Genomic DNA, 25,559 nt, shown 5'->3' on the forward strand with positions numbered 1-25,559 from the left:
TACACGTATCTGTTCTAATTATTCCGTATTATCTCGCCCAGGAGAATAATTATACATTAAATATGTACAGCCCGATGGTGCCGAGCTAAAAAGGCGGTTTGTATTATTTTGTTATAAGACCCGGAGATTTCTTGGTCGGCTGAATTGGGTGCGTTCTTAGAACGGTTTAATGGTGGTCTGCATTAATATCTATACCCGGTATATTTTTTTAATTTCATTTAAACATTAAGACTGAGATTCGACCAATGTGACTAATGCTACTTTGATTAATAAATTAAGATTAAAGCTTTGCCATAACTTTTACTTTAAAAAGTAGATTTAGCGTATAGCAAGTTTTGTTTGGAAAATCGTCTAGACCGAAAGTGATAATTATTTTTCTAATAAGAACACCAAAAATTCGGTCTAAAGGACGATATCCTCCCCCATAACAACTCATTTTGAGTTAGCTTATTGATTAGATTTATCATTTTATTAATAAAATATTTCAAAAGTAGTAAGAAAATTATTACTATATTACTATATATTAATCAAATTTAATTTAGATTTAATGTGTTAAAAAGGACTTAAAGATGGCAAAAATTTAGGAAAGAACTATATATGAAATAAAATGTTGTAATATGCACATACCGTTGGCACTATCACATGGTTTGATTCCGTAGCATCCATGTTAAAGAATTTTTAGAGAGTTAATACTTTGCCTAACTGTTGAGCAAAGTAAACTGATGTGTCCCTGTGAAATTTGACGAAGAACATTGATAAGCATGCAAGCATGTTCCAACTCGAGTCAGCAAAGATCGCAAGGACGATAAATAATGATTGTGTGTATGAAGTTAGGATATGGGTTTGTTAGCATTGTGCACAACTGTATTTCATAGCAAGATAAAGACAGATATAGGCGTCTACAATAGAAGGCACGGATCGATGGTCACAGAGGTGTCAACACCCGGCAGATGTTACACGTGAATCAATCTACATCTATAACCTACAATGAAAGCTATTTGCCGAGGGAGTTTATCCTATTGTTCCAACTCCTGGTCTAGAAAAAGTAATTTATTCTTGAGTGAAGAATCAAATTGTTTATGGATTACAGTAAACATCTGTAAACTATATGTATTTAGGTATGTCCTGATGGCGAGATCGAAAGGTCAAGGGTACGAATTACTGTACGTGGCATTTTATTGGCATGCGAACTCTACAAGTTTTGTCACCGAAAACACTGGTTATAGCATCAGCAGCATCAGTTTCGGAACCATAACTGATGACGTAGCATGGTATTGTTGTAATAGTATATATGTCGACCACGGAGTTCCGAGTAAATCGGTCAGTACAAAATAAAAAGTTTGTTTTTGTTTTATTTCAATAAAAGTTCAATCAAATGCAAAATTCATAAGCAGTAACAGAAAAGTTAAGTGAAGCTGTCGAAAACACGAATTCGGAAAGACAAACAATAAACGAAATATTCCACTCTCTCTAGTTAATCAAGCGAGCGGTCATGCTTTGGAAAAACAAAAGCCATTGTGTTTGCCGCCTTATTAGGCACGCGAAAACTTCAGTGCGTGGTATACGCACATATGGGTTATGTGTTTACTGACGTTATTACAAAATGTACGTAGTTTGATTTCTAAACCCGACCCGAATTACGAATATCCTTGGTAACGCCTGCAAATGTCACTGATTTTTCAGTCCCATAGCAGGTGTATATGTTTTTGTTTGGCACGTATACAAGATTTATGGATACGAATGTATATATTGACACGTTCGACACCCCGTAAAAGAATGTTAAAATTGAGGAAATATATGCATCTCTTGACATGGGACATTTCTTTTACTCACCTCTAGATCCAGTTGCTTTCGCCGCCATTTTGGTGTACCACCTTAGGTTTGAAAAACGAGCGCCTGGCTTTGATGCGAGAGCCCGGGCTAAAATATTTACCAGTGTGTGTGTTGGGCTTTTGGCAAAAATATCGCATTTGCTCTAGCTATTGGTTCCGATACGAAGCATGATTTTCATCGGTATAAGTTACAATGTACCTCACTCTTGCAACTCAAAGTTATATTCTGCAGCGTTACGTGTATTCAAATGTTGTGTTTTTTCTGACTGTATAAAAATGTAAGTCAGAATATTTTTTGCATGTTTGAGCATGCAAGCATGCACGGGTGCTACGCCACTGTTTATATTCTGCAGCGTTACGTGTATTCAAATGTTGTGTTTTTTCTGACTGTATGAAATGAAAGTCAGAATATTTTTGCATGCTTGAGCATGCAAGCATGCACGGGCGCTACGCCACTGTTTATATTCTGCAGCGTTACGTGTATTCAAATGTTGTGTTTTTTCTGACTGTATATAAAATGTAAGCTCAAGCATGCACGGGCGCTTCGCCACTGCAAACGCAGAAAGTGATCAGGGATGGTAAGATTGTGGAAACATAAGGAAGAACAATTGGACGACAGGTATCATTATTTCGTTCTCTCTTTAAGATAGGAAAGTATTAATTTCCACAATTTTTCATTTTTCGCATCCACTTGAGTAATCGAAACTTCCATCAAACCAGCCAGCCGATGTCTTGTATGCCTTACGTGCACTGCATACTTATTGGAGACACAATTGTGTCTTCAAAATTATATCTGAAAAGCGTAAAAAATGACAATCATAATTTAGTATCTCCCCCATTTTTTGAATATTTAGACAAAATATACAATGATAAAAACTACAATAACTGAGTTTTGGTTTTGCTGACGTTTGCAGTGAGCCAAGTGTGCCAATAAATGTCGTTATGGTGGCGCCACTTTCGTTCTGATTTCTCAAAAACTCCCCGAATATGGAAGACACTGACGCCGTAAAGTAGAATTCCTGTGGCACAGTGTGGGCCGTGAAGGGAGAATAACTGTCACACTTTAACAGTACATCAAAGTTCCAGAGAACATACACTACATAACTACATCCGGTATGAATTATTCCGTAATTACGTAAATACTAGTAGATCCCCCGAGCACACTTTAGAAAGTTTTATTCTGCAGTGAAAACTTGGCAGGTTAGAGTTGTGTTTATTGAGCAGTAATATCATCACTGTGTTGATGAATGGTGAAACTACAGATTCAAATACACAATATTAAAAATGTACTCTCAACTCCCTTGGGTACTTAGCATCTGCTCATCGTCATCTATCATGGATTATCTCCCCTTGGTAGATGTACTTTTTATATAGGGGTTATTTCAACCAAAATGATAAAATAAAATTACCTTAATAGTTTTTTAATGTCCATGTTTTGTCTTCAGCTATGAGATCTGAAGAATGTGGGGGAAAGTGAACCTGGTTTTGAGTTATATGGACTGTGTTTACTGTTTTATCAGTATTCACATTGGTACTATCTAAAGCGGAATATTTCGCGAAAGACAAGGTGTACATCTATAAATATACGGTTTTATGTCATTCAAAGTGTACATCTGTGAAAAAAGATATACATAAAGTATTTTAATTAAAATCACTTAAAGTCCTTCCAGTATTTTTGTCTTTTATACTTTACACTAGTTTAGTTCCCCAAATACTATTTAACGTCCTCGGACGTCCCAGATGCAAATATCCGAGTTGTAACGTAAATTATCCTCTTTTTATTGGTTCCGCCAAGATCGAGTTGAGGTGGAAATATTTACCAATCAAAGCTGATTATTAATCTTATGCATACTTCTTATATACTATGTTTTTTCACGCAGTAGCCTGTCGTAAACCGTCTTGATCTTACTTATTCGAATACTTGGATTTTATTTCGTTTTCATGTATACGTGTAATACGAACACTTGTTGATAAGACGTTATTATTTGATTATTAGAGGCTAAGTATCTTTAACAAATATGTGAATTTCTTAAGATACTTAATATGTATTGGGATATAGAAAGATTCAGCGAATTACAACAAACCAAAAACTGATCACCATGGAAAATCTTTACTTATGAATTACACCTGGCTTCTACTTTCTATCGAAGTATGAATTATAACGATGATGTCTTTGTAAGTCAGTTTGCTCCGGCTGCTAACAGTTTGCGACACTGGATACAGGCGCTATGTACAAACGAAGCAAATCTTAACAGAATCCTTTTAGTCTCAAAGCCCGATGGTCAGAATGCTCCATAAAAGCTGAGTCAAACAATTTGAAAATTAACGTAGACCGTCCCTTCTGTGACGTCATATGTTTGTAACGTCGTTATCCGGATCCCGGCAAACGTATTTTATTTCTCCGTACCAAGCTATTTCAGCTCGCTTCTGAAATCTGCATTCGAGCAAGCATTTCGTCTAGAACCTTTTCGAGTGTTTACTTGAAGTGTATCTACAGTAGATCTTTAATTTTTAAGATTCATGCATGAAGGAAAATCCAAGAATCATAATAGTCGCTCAACAATGAGATGGACTACACATGGATTTATGGGGACCCAAAATGAAAAACTTCACGTCAGTAGTAACAAATGAATGACCGTTATCATTATGATCGTATACCTATCTTTTTGCCGAATAGAAATAAATGTACACAGTATATATGGATGCCAAAGAAAGTTAGTGGTGTTTTGAATGGAAACAGCTTCAATAGGCAATCTTTACTTATAATTTGAAAGATGCAATAACGGAAAATAATCCATTTTAATACAGTATCACACAGAGCAAATTATTTGTCTCAGAAAAAGCTTATATATTTCCTGCTGAATTAGACTCCTTTTTAAAGTTTGAGGTCAGGCCTACATATATGCATGTAGCTTGCAAACTGGTTTGTTATATTTTATAAAATAAATAAATGAAATCATCAAGATATGTAATTATTGTGTTATCTGGTATGCTCCAATAATATAATAAATATAGAAAACTAACAAGGGTAAATGAATAATATAAAACGTTAAAAATGGCTACGGATTCGTTTTTTTTAACATTTGCAGGCCAAAATTTAAGGGGTATTAGGAAGCAAATCGGTCATATTTTGAAAAATAATGCTGTGAGGTATACTTTTTATTGGCTTTTCATATTGCAAATAAGTCAATCTTCATGGAAATTCTAAAAAAAATATTTTTCTTGAGATCATTTTTTCAGAAAAAAAGAAAACATGACTATTTTGATGCAATTTTTCACTAAAATTGAGTCCGAATTTAATTTCAAAATCAGGATATTTCGTTTCATTGTGGAAAAAAACCAAGCTTATTGGTTATAGTTATGAATTCTATATCAACTACTGAAGGTATGAGCATATTACAGGAATATTATTTATATGTTAAGGGATGTTACAGGGAGGAAATATTATTTGATTAAAAATCATTAAAATTCGAAATATTAAGTCATTAGTACATATCTTTAAGCAACTATGGAAGAAAAAAATTAACTCGGTGACATATGATTTTTATGCGGTTTTTGTGATCAGTGTATACCTAAAATCAAAATATCAAAAATCGAACGAAATCTTTGAGATGAAACCAGAAGGGACGGTCTACATTAAGTTATCTTAAATTGCTGATTCATAATTCTTAATATCGACCTATAGGGTAGTCTCCACATATAAAGTTGATAGTATGTATTCATCGAACAAGTAATAGTATAATTTAAGTCTGCATAAGTATTTCTTATCCTAATTCAACTGAAGTGCGTGTATGTACGAGTTCTGATACACCACTAGCATCTATTTACGTTAAAGGGGCATGAAGCTAAATAAACCATGTACATTTGAGTAAAATACATATTTAAGACGTGTCAGATACCTTACTAAGTCATATATATCAGTTATTGTGCAAATGTGTCAAATAAAATAATTATAATGGAAATTCCATCTTTCTGTATTTTGAACCGGCCCGGTCGAATTTTGTAACGATAGTATAGCAGTGTTGAACTTTAGTGACCTCCCACAATGCACTGCACAAATTAAATAAAACGTAGGTGAAGCGAACACAAACGAATTCCGATAGAAAACAGCGTACGTCAAGAGTCCGTAACGCGCGCGATTGGGGAAGTAGGTAAATATAAACGGATCGCCGAAATGCAAGAGATGGGAGCAACTTCCCACTTTACACTTGCGAGAGACCAGCGAATGGACAGATGTGAAGAAGGGGGTCCCCCAGGGTTCTATTGTCGGACCTCTGATTTTCAATATTTTTATGAATGATATTTTACCTTTGTTGACAAATGTGTTTTATATAATTATGCAGATGATAATACTCTCTCTAAGATAGGTGATAGTTTTTCACACCTGAAAGATTGCTTAGATAAAGAGAGTTAAGTTCTAATAGACTGGTTTAATTTTAATGGTTTGAAGACCAACCCAGAGAAGTTCCAGGCTATGTGTTTTGGACTTTTAACATCGATTGCCTTGAGATTATGTGTGAAGATACTGTAAAACTTTTAGGTGTAGATATTGACTTTGTTCTTAAATTTGATGCACACATATCTCAACTCTGTAGAAATACTGTCAAACAACTTGCTATTTTAAAAAGACTAGGAAATAATCTTACAAAGAAGGGGAAAATTACCATTTTTAAGTCTTTTATACTTTCAAATTTTAACTATTGTCCACTTGCCTGGCACTTTTGTACTTTGACAAATACTAGGAAAATGGAAAAAAAAATCCAGGAGAGAGCACTTCGTTTTATTGACAATGACTATGTTTCCACAGTCTTCGATATTTTAAGGAGGCACAAACTTGATTTTTTACATGTAAAGCGTATGAAAGATATGGCCTCTGAGGTTTTTTAAAGTTTTACATGATATTTCTCCTCATATTTCATAAAATCTTGTTGAGAAGAAAGATGTTTTTTTTATAATCTTAGATAGGACAACCTAGTAAAGATTCCAAGGATAAACACCTCCACTTATGGTAAGAGATCTTTTCGTTGCTTCTCAGGTGTGGAACAGTCTGCCAAATGAATGTCGGCTAGCTGAAAACTACAATTCGTTTCGCAGACTGCTTCACACCTGGGATACACAGATCTGCTCCTGTACCATCTGTACACACCATATAGGATGAGTTGTTCCCCTTTGGAATCTACCTGCTTGAAATTATACCATACAACCTGTGATATTTCAAACCTTTTCAAAGATCATTACTTTTATAAACCTTATTTTAGCTTATTGTTTTCTACCTATGACTTCAATATCTATTTTTAATTCACACTATGTTAGTGTATATCCTGTAAATTTTTACACTTTGCTATATTAGCATTTATGTACATTACACTTCAGTGTCTTAACCTATTTTGTGTAACATTTGTGTGACATAAAAGTGTAATTATTAAGTTATTACCTTTAAATTAAATTTTTATTAAAAATTATTTCTGCTAAACTGTGATAACTGTTTCCAACTAAATATCATGTATCTATTGCATGCTTGTTATAGTTGAATTGTTGTCTGTCTATATATATATTACCTGTTTGTACTGTGATATTTTTACATATTTTTGTCGCAAGAATAGCACTACAGTGCTAATGTTATTATGGTCCACATGTATGCGACTCTAAATAAAACTTCTTGACTCTTGACTTGTATCTTATGTGCAATAAATCAAGAACGTCCCTTCGCGATGCCCAGTCATAATCGAATGAAAAGTCTCGTTTGACTTTTGACTTATCATTCTAACGCTAAATACAAATTGTTTTATAACAAATATGGCTTAAACTTCGTTTGTTAACCATCATAAATTAGAAAATAATTTTTAAAATGTGGAAAACTAATATTCCTTGTCACGTCAGCAACGTTGTTGTTCATTATAACCTCGCTTTCGGCCAGCTTTCGTTTTGTGTTCCAAAAATAGAATATGACGGTCTATTTTTATCACTTTGAGGTAGGTATTCTCCACGTTTTCTTGTCGTTTTAGATAACCAATCATAGTACTAAAATATTCCATAAACATCTGAAAACCATATCTAAGCATACAGAACAAATTATTTAAGGTTCATGTCCCTTTAAAGGCATGTTATTCAACATAAAGTGATGACGTAAAAATAGCGTCTTGATGATTTTTTTTTTCATTTGACTCAAAAACAAGCAGCGGAAAGAATTGTATTCTCGTCTTACATATCTTTTTAAAATGATATTTAGACCAATATATAGATTATATCGACTTAAATTATATAGTTATCTGCTCTTGTGGGTAATGACGTCATGTGTTTGCAAGCGCAACGTCATACTTTTTCAGAGAAAACAACGTCAGTTTCGCTCACAAAATAATGACGTCACAATGGATACCTACCCGTAAGGCGGTAACTGCATTCACTTCAACGGAATACTGTTTCTACAATGATATGGTATGATAAGAAGTTGCATTGGCAGCCATAATCACATTAACTGCTACCTGCGGCTGGAATAGTTACATTGTGGGTCGGAAATGCAAATGATAACCATCACTGTATGCTATAACAACACAGCCAATAATATCATGTGCAATATGCAGTGATCAATTAAAAAATTTGCAAAACAATAACCGACAGGTTCCAGATCATAATCATAATTCGACAGGATTTCATGTCTTGGCAAAGTTTCTGTTAATATTTGCAAGCAGCTGTAATTTTCAAATAATCGAAAATTCACAGTGTTGCACCATTTTTATTTTGTTTCCGAAATCGTCATCTGTCATTCCAGTCACGGACGTGACAGACAATGGTTATATTTGACTGTATAGTTTTTTCCTCATTTCAATACTAATGTCATTGTGTTTAATAGAATTGAAAGGGAAGCAGTCGACTTGAATTACATTCAAAGTGTTTAAAGCATGACATAATTGGTAGAATAATTACTAACCTGATTAACGTAAGCGCTATGTGCCAATCGAACGTTAATAGGAGTGAATCGTTTTACAGCTTGCGAAATTCAGTCTTCATAGCCTATCCAGTCAAATCTAATCAAGTTGAAGCCATAACAAGTTGGTCAGACTGTAAGTAAGATAGAGTTATAGTTCTTTGTCCCCAATGCCAACCGAGCAACAAGACGGAAGCTCAGAGATAAAAAAAACCGCGTGGAGTTAGCGCCGATGACACCATCATGCAGGAGCAACAAGAACTCGGCAAGCATTATAGAACTAGAAATTGTCATTGAATAATTTGACGGAATTTTCAAAAAGATGAATTTCAAGGTCATTCATATTAACAAACTTGTTAGTCCTTTGTCAGAACGTGCTACAAGTTTTTTTTATGTCTTAGGCCTTCTAGAACTTCACAAGAAGTCATATGAAGATAGTAGGATTTTTGGCCCATGTGACCTTGAATGAATGTCAAGGTCATTCATATTAACAAACTTAGTAGCCATTTATGTCAGCATGCTACAGGTCTGATATAAGGTGTTTATATATAGGCCTTCTATAACTTCAAAAGAAATATTTTAGATATTTTAGCATCAGTGACTTTAGGTATAGGTCAAGGTCAATCATATTAACAAACTTGGTAGCCATTTATGTCAGAATTCTGTAGGCCTTCAGAGGAAGTCATTTGAAGATTTTAGTATGTTTGGCCTATGTGACCTTGAATGAAGGTCAATATCATCATATGATCAAGCTTGGTAGGTATTTATGTCACCATGATACATGCTTCATATTAGGTCTCTAGGCCTTATAGAACTTCACAAGAAGTCATATGAAGATATTATGATTTTTGGCTCATGTGACCTTGAATATAGGTCAAGGTCATTCGTATTAACCATCTTGGTAGGCTTTTATGTCAGTATGCTATATGCCTTATTTTAGGTCTCTGGGCTTTCCAAAACTTGAGAAGATTTTTCAAAGTGACAATTCAATGAGCCTAATTCTGTTACATAACCATGAAGCAAAATATGACATAAACGTATTGTTCTATATTAATTATGAAACATATAACAAGAAATATTGACAAATTTCACGACATTATTAAGTATTTTGATTGATACCGTTGAAATTTCAAAGTCACGCACGTCAACCAAATGCAATACATAACCACTGAGAAGTTGGTGAAAGTTTATATTTAGATAAGAATATGCACCTTATAACGTAAACACACTACTGTAAGAGCGATTTGAGTAGTTCTGGACAAAAATTTCTTCACTACACTGGCAAGGACCAGGATTCGCCATACAAGACGTCCGACCACAATGTGTAATAGCGAACACCAAGCGAGTTTGAACATTTCACATACATTTCACTACAGTTGGCTTTTCTGGCATATCACAGTATAACCAACTAATAAAATTTATATCAGAACTTGTTTGTTCTGGATATATACGCTAATTTCATTGTACTCTTAGACTGAATTGTTTCTTTCAGGATTTTTGTTTCGAAAAATTGCATTTTAGAACTTTGACCCTTATTTCCAACTGGAAGGTGACATTTTACAGAAAAAGTGTAACATTAGTTATTTGCATTTTTCCTTCTTAATAACATATCCAAAAATGAAAGAAATTCGTCAAGCCGTTACCGAGATATTGAAATAAATTTAAAACCGGAAGTGAGGTCATAGCGGCCATATTGGATTTTTGACACGTTCTTTGGCATATCTCTAACCATTTCGCAAATCCTTTGTATACAACTTTCTGTGCAGAAGAATATTTTTTTTTTTATTTTTTTTTTAAAAGCCCAATAATAATTTTTGTTTGATTCATTAACGTCCTATTAACAGCTATGGTCATGCAAGGACGGCAATAATAAAGGCAGGTTTAGCGAACTATGCAAGTCTGTGATTGGTTCAGATATTTTCTTCTGGGCTGCTTCAGTTTTACTGTGAGATAGTCTAGGGATGGATATTACGTCAGTGAAAGTAACCCCTGTAGTATCGAGGATGACATTAGTGAATAGTCCTTACTACATACATGTAACAAAAATTAACCATAACAACGTACTCGAGTTATACATTGAGGAAAAAACATTGGAGTCTGGGAATTACTTAGTTTTCATCAGTATGGACCCACCAGAGTACTCATAGACCATTTATAGACGTGTTATTGGTCTAGATCAAAAAAGAAAAAAATCGTATTCTCCATAATACCATATTCGTGTATAACCCGATTTTGTTTGAACCCCTAAAACGTCTAAAAATGGTCTATGGACATTCTGGTGGGATGAAATTGATATAAACTGTTACAAATTCTCAGGTCCCTGTGGATTTTAAAAGCTGAAGGTAAATTCGTTACACAGTATATTAGTGACACAACACTGAAAAAAAAAATTTGAGTCTGGCAAGATAGAAGTTTTTTTTAGGCCCATTATTTATTTCGTCAGTAATTAGCTGTGTAAGTAATATTATGAATGTAGCAGTTATACATTATGTACAAAGAATGTGCATTCATTTCTGCACCCACAATAATCTATTTCAAACGAATGCCCTTTGAGTTAATGCGCATCACTTTCAAATAAGCACAAATGGTTAAGTATCTAATTAAAAACCTGTAGCTGTACTTTGATTTACATAAAAGGTTGTAGAACTTGTTCGCTCTATACAATACACGGGTATAGCTTTCTAAAACTGCTCATTGTGTATTGGCCATTGTGTAAACGTGATGAGACAGTAAACTAGCGGGGGCGACTAAATCCTGTAAACATGACACGACCAGGTTCTGTTTTAGACGTTCTACACGACTTCACTGCTGGCTCTCAGGTGTAGCACATTTACTATAGAATTCGGTCTTTATAAATGTTATCTTACCTCATTGTAACAATTAGATATCCTCACATTGGAAACATCATTATTTTTAGGTTTAAAAGTTGTCTTCAAGGGAATGGAGGCTATAAACTTACTACTACAAAAACAGCATACTCGATATTAGACATGGAGCATAAAGTTTATATTATAAAGATATATGTACAGAAATTGAAATGTACTCCCATTGTGGTATGTATGGAGACAGACTTACAACTTAATATCTGCCTTGGAAATAAATAAAGGGATTGATTTGTCTATTTGACATCGTTATTTAGTGTGTCATCGTTCTGTAAAATGAACATTCCATCTGAGCTTGTCCAGTGAGTGAAAACATTGGCGTGATAGCTGTGTCATTTTGTGCGAGTAAATGATGTTTTTCAAGCAAATTCATGACGTCTTGCACGAAAACTAAAGTAACGATAAATACCTGTCGGTAAAGGGAAAATAACTCGACGATAAACAGAAAGTTATATATATAAACCGCTAAAATGGCTCACTTTTTTCTGTTCAAACGAAAGCATTCGTACACATTCATTTATCGATGTTGTATATCCACTATATATTATTTGATATATAGGTTATTTTGTCATTTTTCTTGCATCATGTAAAATATTATGAAATATTCATAAAAATGTTGTTTCATTATTAGAATACATATGCATATGCGACAAGGCGAACAGTAGATGCTCCAAGGAGGTTTACAAGCGTCTTGGTCTTTTATCACGGGTTATATGATATAAAGTACAAACTTTATTTGTTTTACATCGATTGAGAACAAGTCATACAGCTCGTGTAAATCACTCTCGATGGCCCGGATGTAAGCGCGCGAGGGGTCTTAGTGTGGGAGGAAACCGGAGTGCCCGGAGAAAAACCACGTGATCGGGAAGGTGACCCCTAGCCTTTTCACGTCCGCGCCGGGGATCGAACCCGGCCGGCTAGGTGAAAGGTGAGCGGCTTAACCACTACACCACCCGACCACCCAATCACGCGTTATATAACAAGATACGGATTAGTAGTTCATGCCATTGAATGGAATGAAAATTTTGTCATAAAACAATCCATAACGGTTTAAAAGAAAATATTTCACATTATTTAGTGTTCAAAAATGCGTTTCTATCTATACATGCTATCTATTCATTTTTCCCCTGCATACTTCATACTGTGTTGAATACAGAAGACAGCTCCAATTTGTGGATATTTCATACATGGTTTAATATAAACATGTTTGCCATATGCTATAAAACTACCAGTTATGCCTTCAAAGTGGTGTTTAGAAATGAAACAGAAACAAGTATTTCAAGGAGGATATCAACATATCGCAAAAAAAGCCGTTTTCTCTTACTTTAAATTGACGTCACTTGTAATCTTATAAGTATTCATCAGCTGACAGCTACAATATATATATATATATATACAGGTCGAAATGTTGAAGGTTCTCTGGATTACAATGCATCTAATCATTAGTGACTGTATAGAGTACGTCACCTTTGAAGAAAAGGCGAATAGAAGTGTGCCATATGGTTTTGTCCAGCACATTGCAGGTGTTTTAATGACGTATCTATACTTACCCCGTTGATGTCATCCTCGCCCTCCTTATTGGTCACTTCATTTTGGAAAACCGTCGTTTCCATCACAACGTAAATTCCTCTATGAATCTACTTTTACAATAGTATACTCTCACTAACTACATACATATGAAAAGTATAACGAACGAATATTAATATTCCAAAATGCAACCATTCGGAATACACTGCTTTGTGTAATTTGTACGTTTAGCTTACTCTATCGTCTCTAACTTATCTCGGTGAGAGGTTTCTTAATTTAAATCTTCCAAGACACGTAGTACAATAATCAAATACATTTACAATGCCTTGTGTGCTTAGCCGGGAACATAGTAAGCGTCCAAACCACTTCAAATGGAATTTCAGAATTGAAGAAAAATTCTAGCATTAACACCATGTAAATTTTACCCTATATAGGTTCATTAAAATGTAAACAAAAGTTTCTAGTATATTAAATCTTATTCTTTTTTATCAAATGAAAAATGACCATGTTTCTTTATTGACGTTCGAATTCAACTAACATTGTTAGTGTTTCTCTAAATAGTAAAGTAAATGTGTCCGTCTTAGTATGGTAAGGTACCGATACACCCTTACTATGAAGTTTAAATAGATAGTAAGGCCTCACTTGTAAGCCAGGACAGTCGTGACGTCTATTGTGTTAAATGCTATACAGATTGTCACATTATTTACTACAATAATTTCTATTCAGATATGAAAGTAAACGTGAACTGGCACATTTAAACACATGTTCTATACAATGTATACAGAACATGTCGAAAGGATTGTAAAAACGACACACAATTTATTGAACCGCACGTCAGCACGTACCAATTGTTTTGTATAATGCTTGTAATGTGCACCTACATATTTGTTCTCAATAGTATTGCAGTTCAGTGGTTTTTGACACTAAAACCTACCATCTCATATTCCAATCATATCGAAGTGTTAATAATTTCACTAATACTTTTTATATCGTTAGTGTCCATGTATCGATATATTTTGCATGTATGAAACTAGTCCGCTAAACCTGCCTATATTATTATGTAACTGATTCTAGTACCCTGTACCCTGTACCCTGTACCCTGTACCCTGTACCCTGTACCCTCTACCCTGTACCCTGTACCCTGTACCCTCTACCAATGGCAGTCGGTAATTTTATTCCGAGTCATACTTGCATACCCTGTACCCTGTACCCTCTACCCTGTACCCTCTACCCTGTACCCCCTACCCACTACATGAGTTGCTATTACGGACTATCGGCTTGCGCATGCGCGGGTTATGACGCCTTAGATGTTCGAGTGAATTACAATAGATTATGAAGGAATCTTATTACTTGATATAAAAGCAATTTTTCAATTACTTTCATACCAATGGCAGTCGGTAAATATATTCCGAGTCATACTTGCATACCTTGTACCCTGTACCCTGTACCCTGTACCCTGTACCCTGTACCCTGTACCCTGTACCCTGTACCCTGTACCCTGTACCCTGTACCCTGTACCCTCTACCCTCTACCCTCTACCCTCTACCCCCTACCCACTACATGAGTTGCTATTACGGACTATCGGCTTGCGCATGCGCGGGTTATGACGCCTTAGATGTTTGAGTGAATTACAATAGATTATGAAGGAATCTTATTACTTGATATAAAAGCAATTTTTCAATTACTTTCATACCAATGGCAGTCGGTAAATTTATTCCGAGTCATACTTGCATACCTTGTACCCTGTACCCTGTACCCTGTACCCTGTACCCTCTACCCTCTACCCTGTACCCTGTACCCTGTACCCTGTACCCTGTACCCTGTACCCTCTACCCTGTACCCCCTACCCACTACATGAGTTGCTATTACGGACTATCGGCTTGCGCATGCACGGGTTATGACGCCTTAGATGTTCGAGTGAATTACAATAGATTATGAAGGAATCTTATTACTTGATATAAAAGCAATTTTTCAATTACTTTCATACCAATGGCAGTCGGTAAATTTATTCCGAGTCATACTTGCATGCCTTGTACCCTGTACCCTGTACCCTGTACCCTCTACCCTGTACCCTGTACCCTGTACCCTGTACCCTGTACCCTGTACCCTGTACCCTGTACCCTGTACCCTGTACCCTCTACCAATGGCAGTCGGTAATTTTATTCCGAGTCATACTTGCATACCCTGTACCCTGTACCCTCTACCCTGTACCCTCTACCCCGTACCCCCTACCCACTACATGAGTTGCTATTACGGACTATCGGCTTGCGCATGCGCGGGTTATGACGCCTTAGATGTTCGAGTGAATTACAATAGATTATAAAGGAATCTTATTACTTGATATAAAAGCAATTTTTCAATTACTTTCATACCAATGGCAGGAGGTAAATTTATTCCGAGTCATACTTGCATACCTTGTACCCTGTACCCTGTACCCTGTACCCTGTACCCTGTACCCCCTACCCACTTCATGAGTTGCTATTACGGACTATCGGCTTGCGCATGCGCGGGTTATGACACCTTAGATGTTCGAGTGAATTACAATAGATTATAAAGGAATCGTTTCAAGGAACATCTTATTAATCAAAATCAAGATATTTCTCAATTACTTTCCTGACAATGGCAGTCAGTCATTAGATGTATTGTCATGTTGTATAGCACGAGTTGGAAGGGGTGACCGCATTTTGATGTTGATCGAAAATTAAATACGGCTGCCGTAACGTCATACCGCAAAAGTTTGAAATAGCTATAAATAAAAAAATGATTGAGATACAGGAAAAAATGTTCATGATGAATGTAAATAGTATTAAAGACTTACTTTTTTTCTAATATATCGTTATTAGATCAAATAAAAAAGTTCGCTATCGGGTCAAAGTTCACCTTTTTTCATTTTTGAAAAATGTAGCCTGTATGCGGGGCAACTTCACCCAATATACGTTTATACACGCATGCGAGCGTCATTGATGTTTCAATACCAATACTGCTGTATTTAGCACTTTGCTTGTTAAATTCATCGAAGACAGCAAATAATAAAAACATGCTTTATTTGACTTAATATCATTAATTACAATTGTACATAGGTACATGTAATATGTAATATTGCTCTCACATCTTCAAACTCAAGAACATGTAATCATTAACGGATGACGAAACGTCCGCAATGCACTTTCCCAATTTAGCATTTACATTAACTTTGTCAAAATTACACCATGCACGCATTTTTACACAGATTCAAAATCACCATATTCTATATCCATACAGTTACAAGCTTAAAGATATAATGTAATGATCTACAGAATGTTAAATCAAATACATTGCACAACTTTTATTGTATGTCGTTCAGCAGGTAAATATATTTTCGCGACTGTATATGTTACAATTTACATTTGTTAAGAAAGATTTAGCTCTTGCAATATGTATTTTGAACAACAAGAGGCCCATGGACCTTAACAGGAATGTGACAAGATGTTTTAAAGTTTTCCCTGGGGGTCAATCATGGACGATATGTGTATAGCGTGAAACTGCCATTGCATACTGATAGTTTAAATAAAGTATGTGCTAATTCGAGATGCAATTATAATAAACTATGCTCAAAAGTGTTCATGTATTTTACATATCCTTTAAAAAATAACAACCTTATTCTATGAAAGGCAATATGAGTGTAGGTCTAGAAAATATTCCGAAATAAACCAAAGTAGCTTTGTAAATTGGTTATAAAACAAAAATATTTTCAAAGCTTTTTAAAGGCCAACACTTCTTGGAATAACTTGAATTGTTTGGTAATTTAACTAACTTCAAAATCAAATGTTTTGAAATTAACCAAATTAGATGTGTACATTGATAATGAAACAACAAGTTATACAAAGCTTCTTTAAGGCCAACATTTCTTGGAATAAATACAATTATTAAATAATCTAAACAAACCACAAAACCAAATGTTTTGATAAAGTATGTGAAACAAACATTAAATCTTGATACAAGTATGCATAACCACATGACATAATCTCTCACTTTTATTATTATTCCATATGCAATTCTTATTGCAAAGTTATCAAAATATCATATGTATTTAGTAAATATAAAGGTATGTTGTAGAATATGTCCTATAAACATTTTCTTATACATGTTTTATGTACATCCAACTAAAACGTGTGAGGCCCATTATATAAGTATACCTCTTATAATAATATTATAGCAAGGAATGACTACAGGGATCTGAGAAACAATTACAGATTATAGTTATATTTGAACCACTGGAGTGTCCATATGTAATTGTGGAAGATTTAAATTCGTTAAAGCATGCTCTAGATGTTGCATAGTAATCTATGATAAACATTTACAGCATGGTTTTGAAGATTGTTTTATCTAGACCAGAAATACTTCAAACAAGAAGTGCAGTCCTATGACATAATGTTTTTTCAATGTGGTAATTTTAGTGAATGTGGTATCAATCATGGATTTTAATAACTGCACTGCTTGAGCTGCCTTCTTTCACATTAAACCAATTTTAATCATTAGTGATTAGAACACCTTTAGATGTGCTTTTAAGATGGCACCATGGCGGTTATTTTAATTTCAGATTGTACTGTAAATATAGCAACACTGGGTCTATGTTATATCAGGATCATTCCAGGCAAGCTTGAGAAGAGGTTCAAAATACGTTTTCAAAATGGTGGCCATCCTGGCTTTAGGATAAATCGAAAACAATAACACTACTTGGTCATGACCAGGTCAGGATTTCAGGCAAAGTTTAGCTTAATGAGAAAAAAAAAGTATAAAAAAAGATATGATAACTCACAACTAAGCATTCAAAAATTAAAATCTAAGTATTGATCAGACTATACAATTATAACAAAAACCGACACACAACCCATGTTTACATTATACTTGTCGCACAGTATCTTCAGAACAGAACCATCGTCAGTAACCAATGTAATTAGCCTATACTATGTACGTTGCCGTCTGGTTCCGGGTGTAAACGAAGCACGATATATCACTACGATAAGTTTGGTTAGTAATGGAATGTATTCGTTCGAAAAATTATATCCTGGAAAAAGAGGTCCATGTGTATTAACGGTAATCTTATTATTGACACAAAACACAGAGAGACTATAGTTGAACTGTGACCTCAACTGAAGGTAAAGGTCATTGATTTGAACACATTTGGTAGCCCGTCCTCTATCATGCTACATAGGAAATGAAATATCTCTATGGCTCTTACATATTGACAAGAAGTCGTTTTAAAAAACCTTTTCGACCCTTGTGCTTCGAATGAAGGTCAAGGTCATTTATTTGAACATATTTTTTAATGGAAAAATTATCCACGGTGGACTGCACACGTCGATTGATGACGCATTGCCTAAAAACGCGACTTTGTTCCCAAATAAATATGCAAAACTTCTGACAAAAAAGACACTAAAAGTTAAATTTGAGGAAGCTAGACCTTTTCAGTACTTTCTGACAAAGTGGCAAAATTCAAGATGGCTGCTAATCAGTCTTATTGTTTACTTTTAATATTCAAAATATAATTACAATGTCTTGGAACAAATATAAACCCTAAATTTGAAATTTCAGAAAGATGGCTTTATAATGTTTTAAGAAAAAGCAGTAACAAACTCCTACTATCAAAATTCAAGATGGCCAACTACCGACCTTCTTGTCCGATTCTTCCAAAATTGCAATATGCAATATTGCCTATTAGAGCGGACTGAAGGGTGGACAGGAGACCACGGACTGAAGGGTGGACGGGAGACCCTGGACTGAAGGGTAGACTGGAGACCACGGATTGAAAGGTGGAGGGGAGACCACGGACTGAAGGGTGGACAGGAGACCCTGGACTGAAGGATAGACGGGATACCACGGACTGAAAGGTGGAAGGGGGACCACGGACTCAAGGGTGGACGGGAGACCCTGGACTGAAGGATAGACGGGAGACCACGGACATAATGGTGGACGGGAGACCACAGACATAATGGTGGACGGAAGACCACGGACTGAAGAGTGGACGGGAGACCCTGGACTGAAGGATGGACAGGAGACCACGGACTGAAGGGTGGACAGGAGACCACGGACTGAAGGGTGGACAGGAGACCCTGGACTGAAGGGTGGACGGGAGACCCTGGACTGAAGGGTAGACTGGAGACCACGGACTCAAAGGTGGACGGGAGACCCTGGACTGAAGGATGGACAGGAGACCCTGGACTGAAGGATAGACGGGATACCACGGACTGAAGGGTGGACAGGAGACCACGGACTGAAGGGTGGACGGGAGACCCTGGACTGAAGGGTAGACTGGAGACCACGGACTCAAAGGTGGACGGGAGACCCTGGACTGAAGGATGGACAGGAGACCCTGGACTGAAGGATAGACGGGATACCACGGACTGAAGGGTGGACAGGAGACCACGGACTCAAGGGTGGACGGGAGACCCTGGACTGAAGGATAGACGGGAGACCACGGACATAATGGTGGACGGGAGACCACAGACATAATGGTGGACGGAAGACCACGGACTTAATGGTGGACGGGAGACCGAGGACTGAAGGATGGACGGGAGATCACAGACTGAAGGGTGGACGGGAGACCACGGACTGAAGGATGGACGGGAGACCACGGACTGAAGGATGGACGGGAGACCACGGACTGAAGGATGGACGGGAGACCACAGACTGAAGGATGGACGGGAGACCACGGACTCAATGGTGGACGGGAGACCACGGACTCAAGGGTGGACGGGAGACCACGGACTTAATGGTGGACGGGAGACCGAGGACTGAAGGATGGACGGAGACCACGGACTGAAGGATGGACGGGAGACCACGAACTCAAGGGTGGACGGGAGACCATGGACTGAAGGGTGGACGGGAGATCACGGACATAATGGTGGACGGAAGACCACGGACTCATGTGTAGACGGGAGACCACGGACTGAAGGATGGACGGAAGAACACGGACTTAATGGTGGACGGGAGACCACGGACTGAAGGATGGACGGGAGACCACGGAATCATGTGTGGACGGGAGACCACGGAATCATGTGTGGACGGGAGACCACTGACTCAAGGGTGGACGGAAGACCACGGACTGAAAGGTGGACGGGAGACCACGGACTGAAGGTGGACTACCTGATGACATATTTTATACTTACGATTCCATTGATTTTCCAATGGGTTTTTTCTAAATCAATACGCAACGTCGACGTCTCTATTGTGACGTCATGATAACGTCGAGTTTTCACGCCATTCTCGAATTTTCTTCAAAATAGTACGAAGAAAAAGAACCTACCAATCAAATAGTAGAATTTAGTATAAAAACAATTAAAAAGTAATTATAAAAACATGCATACAAATTGAGGGTAGGTATATTTGTTGGGCTTTTTTTCCAATCACAATATTTGTTGCTTTTCGAAACATTTATATTTAATTTCTCTTCGTTTTCATAGCTAAACTGGCTTTCTGATTGGTCAATACGTTTTTGAATCCGAGAATGGCGCGAAACCCCGACGTTATCGTGACGTCACAAAGACATTGCGTATTGATTCGGAAAAATGAATCCCTTAAAAAATCACTGATTCACACAGTTTGCAAACAAATTGTTTTTCAAACCCAATACATGTAATATCTAAATAAACATTAATGCTTAAATATTAACAATTAAAACCACTTGAACAACACTCAAATGTCACAACCAACCTTTCGACAAGGTTTGAACAAAATTTCCTTCAGCAGAGAAGTCTAACAAATCTAACAGGAGACAAAAACAGCAAAGTTCATTGTGCCTTGAAAGCTGGTCCCTGCTTTAATGGACTCACTTAATCCGTCGTACTCGTACCAGGATCCCGCAAATTTGATCTTGGCAATGAAATGGGACCTCCTACAGATAGTTACAGCAAAAAGTGCATAACTGGAACAAAAAAGATGAAAACTACTTTTTAATGCGAGTTTATGTACATGTATACCAACAAGTAAAACCTACACTAAATAGAGTCATCTGAGATAATTAATACAGAAAATTAATTTTAAACCATACCCTTTTTGTTGATGCGTTTCGTTTTACATCTTACAATGAATGAAGGCTATGCTTTGGTGGCGGATTATCGCCTAAGTGACATAAATTTATAGTCAGGCGAATATCGGACAAAGTCAAATTGATTAGTTTGTGACAATATAGCGATTTGGAACGTTTAAATTTTAGGTAAATTTGAATAAATAGTACATTGTAGCGGAATGGAATATTGTTTTCTACTGTTCAGATAGAAATATAATATAATTGAATATTCTCCTCCAGATTTTCAGTATTGTCAAACCATTTAGTACAATATATACTATTTTTCATCATAACTTCATTAAATGTGTATTCAATTGATACGATCAATGGTCCTTACCTCTTCTCTTGCACAGTCAGTCTTTGATCGATGTCGTTGATGGTCAAATTTCGCACACGGTATAGGAATGACACGTCAATAACCAATATTTCTGGGGCCCTGTCTTTGAATCGCCTTTGCGTGAAAGATCTTGTGCCTTTGCAGATTTTGTTCCTCCTTCAATCAATACAATCAATAAGAATTGATTTAAAGGAGGAGTGTCAATTTGGGCCCTCTGGTTGGCATGACCGATAAGCATTATTTTTTGTTTACAGATACCCGGGGTTTAGGACATCATGATATGAAATATGATTAAGGTCAGGTCGGAGTCCGTTGTGAGTTATGGGGGGTTAAACAGGATGGATAATTTTCGGTTTTGTCCAGTTTTGTTGGAACCAAATGATATTTTTGAATGATTTTACATGCATTTATATGTTAAAAATAAAACTTTTTTTGAAAATAAAACTTAAGTGTCAAAATATAGGTCACAGTGATCTAATTTTGTAAAATGTCAATTTTGTAAGAATACTGTTCATCTGGTGCCATAATTTACCAGAAAAAAATGTTATATATATATTATAATAGATTATATTGAGCAATATATATATATAATTTGCATATTATAAACTTAGGCATAGAGTATTGTGGATGGGATGAGATTGGGTAGGGGGTACAGGGTACAGGGTACAGGGTACAAGGTATGCAAGTATGACTCGGAATAAATTTACCGACTGCCATTGGTATGAAAGTAATTGAAAAATTGCTTTTATATCAAGTAATAAGATGTTCCTTGAAACGATTCCTTCATAATCTATTGTAATTCACTCGAACATCTAAGGCGTCATAACCCGCGCATGCGCAAGGCGATAGTCCGTAATAGCAACTCATGTAGTGGGTAGGGGGTACAGGGTAGAGGGTACAGGGTACAGGGTAGAGGGTAGAGGGTACAGGGTACAGGGTACAGGGTACAAGGTATGCAAGTATGACTCGGAATAAATTTACCGACTGCCATTGGTATGAAAGTAATTGAAAAATTGCTTTTATATCAAGTAATAAGATGTTCCTTGAAACGATTCCTTCATAATCTATTGTAATTCACTCGAACATCTAAGGCGTCATAACCCGCGCATGCGCAAGGCGATAGTCCGTAATAGCAACTCATGTAGTGGGTAGGGGGTACAGGGTAGAGGGTACAGGGTACAGGGTACAGGGTACAGGGTACAGGGTAGAGGGTACAGGGTACAGGGTACAGGGTACAGGGTACAAGGTATGCAAGTATGACTCGGAATAAAATGACCGACTGCCATTGGTATGAAAGTAATTGAAAAATTGCTTTTATATCAAGTAATAAGATGTTCCTTGAAACGATTCCTTCATAATCTATTGTAATTCACTCGAACATCTAAGGCGTCATAACCCGCGCATGCGCAAGGCGATAGTTCGTAATAGCAACTCATGTAGTGGGTAGGGGGTAGGGTACAGGGTAGAGGGTACAGGGTAGAGGGTATAGGGTACAGGGTAGAGGGTACAGGGTACAGGGTAGAGGGTACAGGGTAGAGGGTACAGGGTACAGGGTACAAGGTATGCAAGTATGACTCGGAATAAATTTACCGACTGCCATTGGTATGAAAGTAATTGAAAAATTGCTTTTATATCAAGTAATAAGATGTTCCTTGAAACGATTCCTTCATAATCTATTGTAATTCACTCGAACATCTAAGGCGTCATAACCCGCGCATGCGCAAGGCGATAGTTCGTAATAGCAACTCATGTAGTGGGTAGGGGGTACAGGGTACAGGGTAGAGGGTACAGGGTACAGGGTAGAGGGTACAGGGTACAGGGTAGAGGGTACAGGGTAGAGGGTACAGGGTACAGGGTACAAGGTATGCAAGTATGACTCGGAATAAATTTACCGACTGCCATTGGTATGAAAGTAATTGAAAAATTGCTTTTATATCAAGTAATAAGATGTTCCTTGAAACGATTCCTTCATAATCTATTGTAATTCACTCGAACATCTAAGGCGTCATAACCCGCGCATGCGCAAGGCGATAGTCCGTAATAGCAACTCATGTAGTGGGTAGGGGGTACAGGGTAGAGGGTACAGGGTACAGGGTACAGGGTAGAGGGTAGAGGGTAGAGGGTACAGGGTACAGGGTACAAGGTATGCAAGTATGACTCGGAATAAATTTACCGACTGCCATTGGTATGAAAGTAATTGAAAAATTGCTTTTATATCAAGTAATAAGATGTTCCTTGAAACGATTCCTTCATAATCTATTGTAATTCACTCGAACATCTAAGGCGTCATAACCCGCGCATGCGCAAGGCGATAGTCCGTAATAGCAACTCATGTAGTGGGTAGGGGGTACAGGGTAGAGGGTAGAGGGTACAGGGTACAGGGTAGAGGGTACAGGGTACAAGGTATGCAAGTATGACTCGGAATAAATTTACCGACTGCCATTGGTATGAAAGTAATTGAAAAATTGCTTTTATATCAAGTAATAAGATGTTCCTTGAAACGATTCCTTCATAATCTATTGTAATTCACTCGAACATCTAAGGCGTCATAACCCGCGCATGCGCAAGGCGATAGTCCGTAATAGCAACTCATGTAGTGGGTAGGGGGTACAGGGTACAGGGTACAGGGTAGAGGGTACAGGGTAGAGGGTATAGGGTACAGGGTACAGGGTACAGGGTAGAGGGTACAGGGTACAGGGTACAGGGTACAGGGTACAGGGTACTAGAATCAGTTACATTATATTATTGGGATTTTTTTTTTGCCTAATATATATTAGGCATAAAAAAATTAAAAAGCCTTATAATATAGGCAGATTTAGCGGACTAGTATGACACGTCTTGCATGTACTCTGTTTCAGCTAAGATGGGAGAAAGTCGGAGTTCAGGAAGAAAAAGCATTAACATAACTCCCCAATGAAGTTGTGACCTAACGGCAGAAGACTAATTTATTGTTTAATGACGGCCCCATAGAGTAACTAAAATGATTTGTTATTGATTTGTCTTCAGATATTAGAGAAAATGGCTGAAACCTATTTTTGGGTAAAGTTGTATATGTTTAAGCTTATTGTACTGCTAAATACACATATCTTTATAATATTTCACTATTAGACAAACACATTATTGAGACACTCGAGATTCTCGGGCATTTACGTGTTTATTCATGTTTGTACATATGTATTACTAGCACGCTACATTGAATATATCTATATCCAATTGCGTTCATACTACCTTTAACGCAATCAAAATACTGTTCAATCTCTACGTGTATATTAATATTTCATTATTCCAATATGTTGAATAACTTACGTTTTTTTATTGTAATTATTATCAAAATGATGTTTGTTTGTTTGAGTTTTACGGTCCATCGACAACTAAGGTCATTTAAGGCCAAACTACAAGTCAGGCATTAATATCAGGATATAAACAATGATTGCATCTAAAAGATCAGGATAAGAAAAAGGCAAGCAAAAACCAAATGTTGATTTTATACTATAAGAAAAATATTTTATAAGCAACTCTTTACATCGGAAGGATGGGACAGAGATGCTGCGGATATTCTTTTAGTTAATCTAGAGAACAAAATTTCAGATGATCAAAGAACATGTATGGATAAAGAGATGAGCGAAGATGAAATATTTAAGAGTATCAGTGAAATGAAAAAGAATAAATCCCCGGGTGAAGATGGGATTGTTTCAGAATTTTATCAGATTTACTGGCACATAATTAAAAAAGAATTTATTGAACTAGTTTATGAAATATGTAATACTAATAAGTTATCAACATCACAAACAAAAGGAATACTAACGTTATTGTACAAAAAAGGCGAGCGTGAAGATATTAAAAATTGGCGACCACTAACGATGCTAAACGTTGACTATAAGATAATTGCAAAAACATTGGCCAACAGAATAAAGAAAGTTCTTCCAGATATCATACATCCGGATCAAAAAGGTTTCGTTCCTGGAAGAAACATTGCCGACGCGAATATACTGATTTAGAGAATGAAGAG

The 25,559-nt window shown here is 36.6% G+C and overlaps 1 protein-coding gene across 2 annotated transcripts in view; it reads right to left on the bottom strand.

The window, feature by feature from the left end:
* Positions 1-25,559, bottom strand: part of LOC138315866 (small conductance calcium-activated potassium channel protein 2-like) — a 76,288-nt gene that overhangs the window by 42,022 nt on the left and 8,707 nt on the right. Inside the window, exon 1 of one of the 2 annotated variants that reach the window (XM_069257175.1) lies at positions 13,190-13,426. The exons of the other annotated variant lie outside the window; for it this stretch is intronic. Within the exon in view, the coding sequence (XP_069113276.1) occupies positions 13,190-13,252 (63 nt within the window). The 5' untranslated portion in view covers positions 13,253-13,426. Of the gene's footprint in view, positions 1-13,189; positions 13,427-25,559 lie in introns of those variants that run through there. 2 annotated transcript variants of the gene reach the window in all.

This window comes from Argopecten irradians, chromosome 2 (genome assembly GCF_041381155.1).
Source record: "Argopecten irradians isolate NY chromosome 2, Ai_NY, whole genome shotgun sequence".
NCBI classification, from domain to species: domain Eukaryota; kingdom Metazoa; phylum Mollusca; class Bivalvia; order Pectinida; family Pectinidae; genus Argopecten; species Argopecten irradians.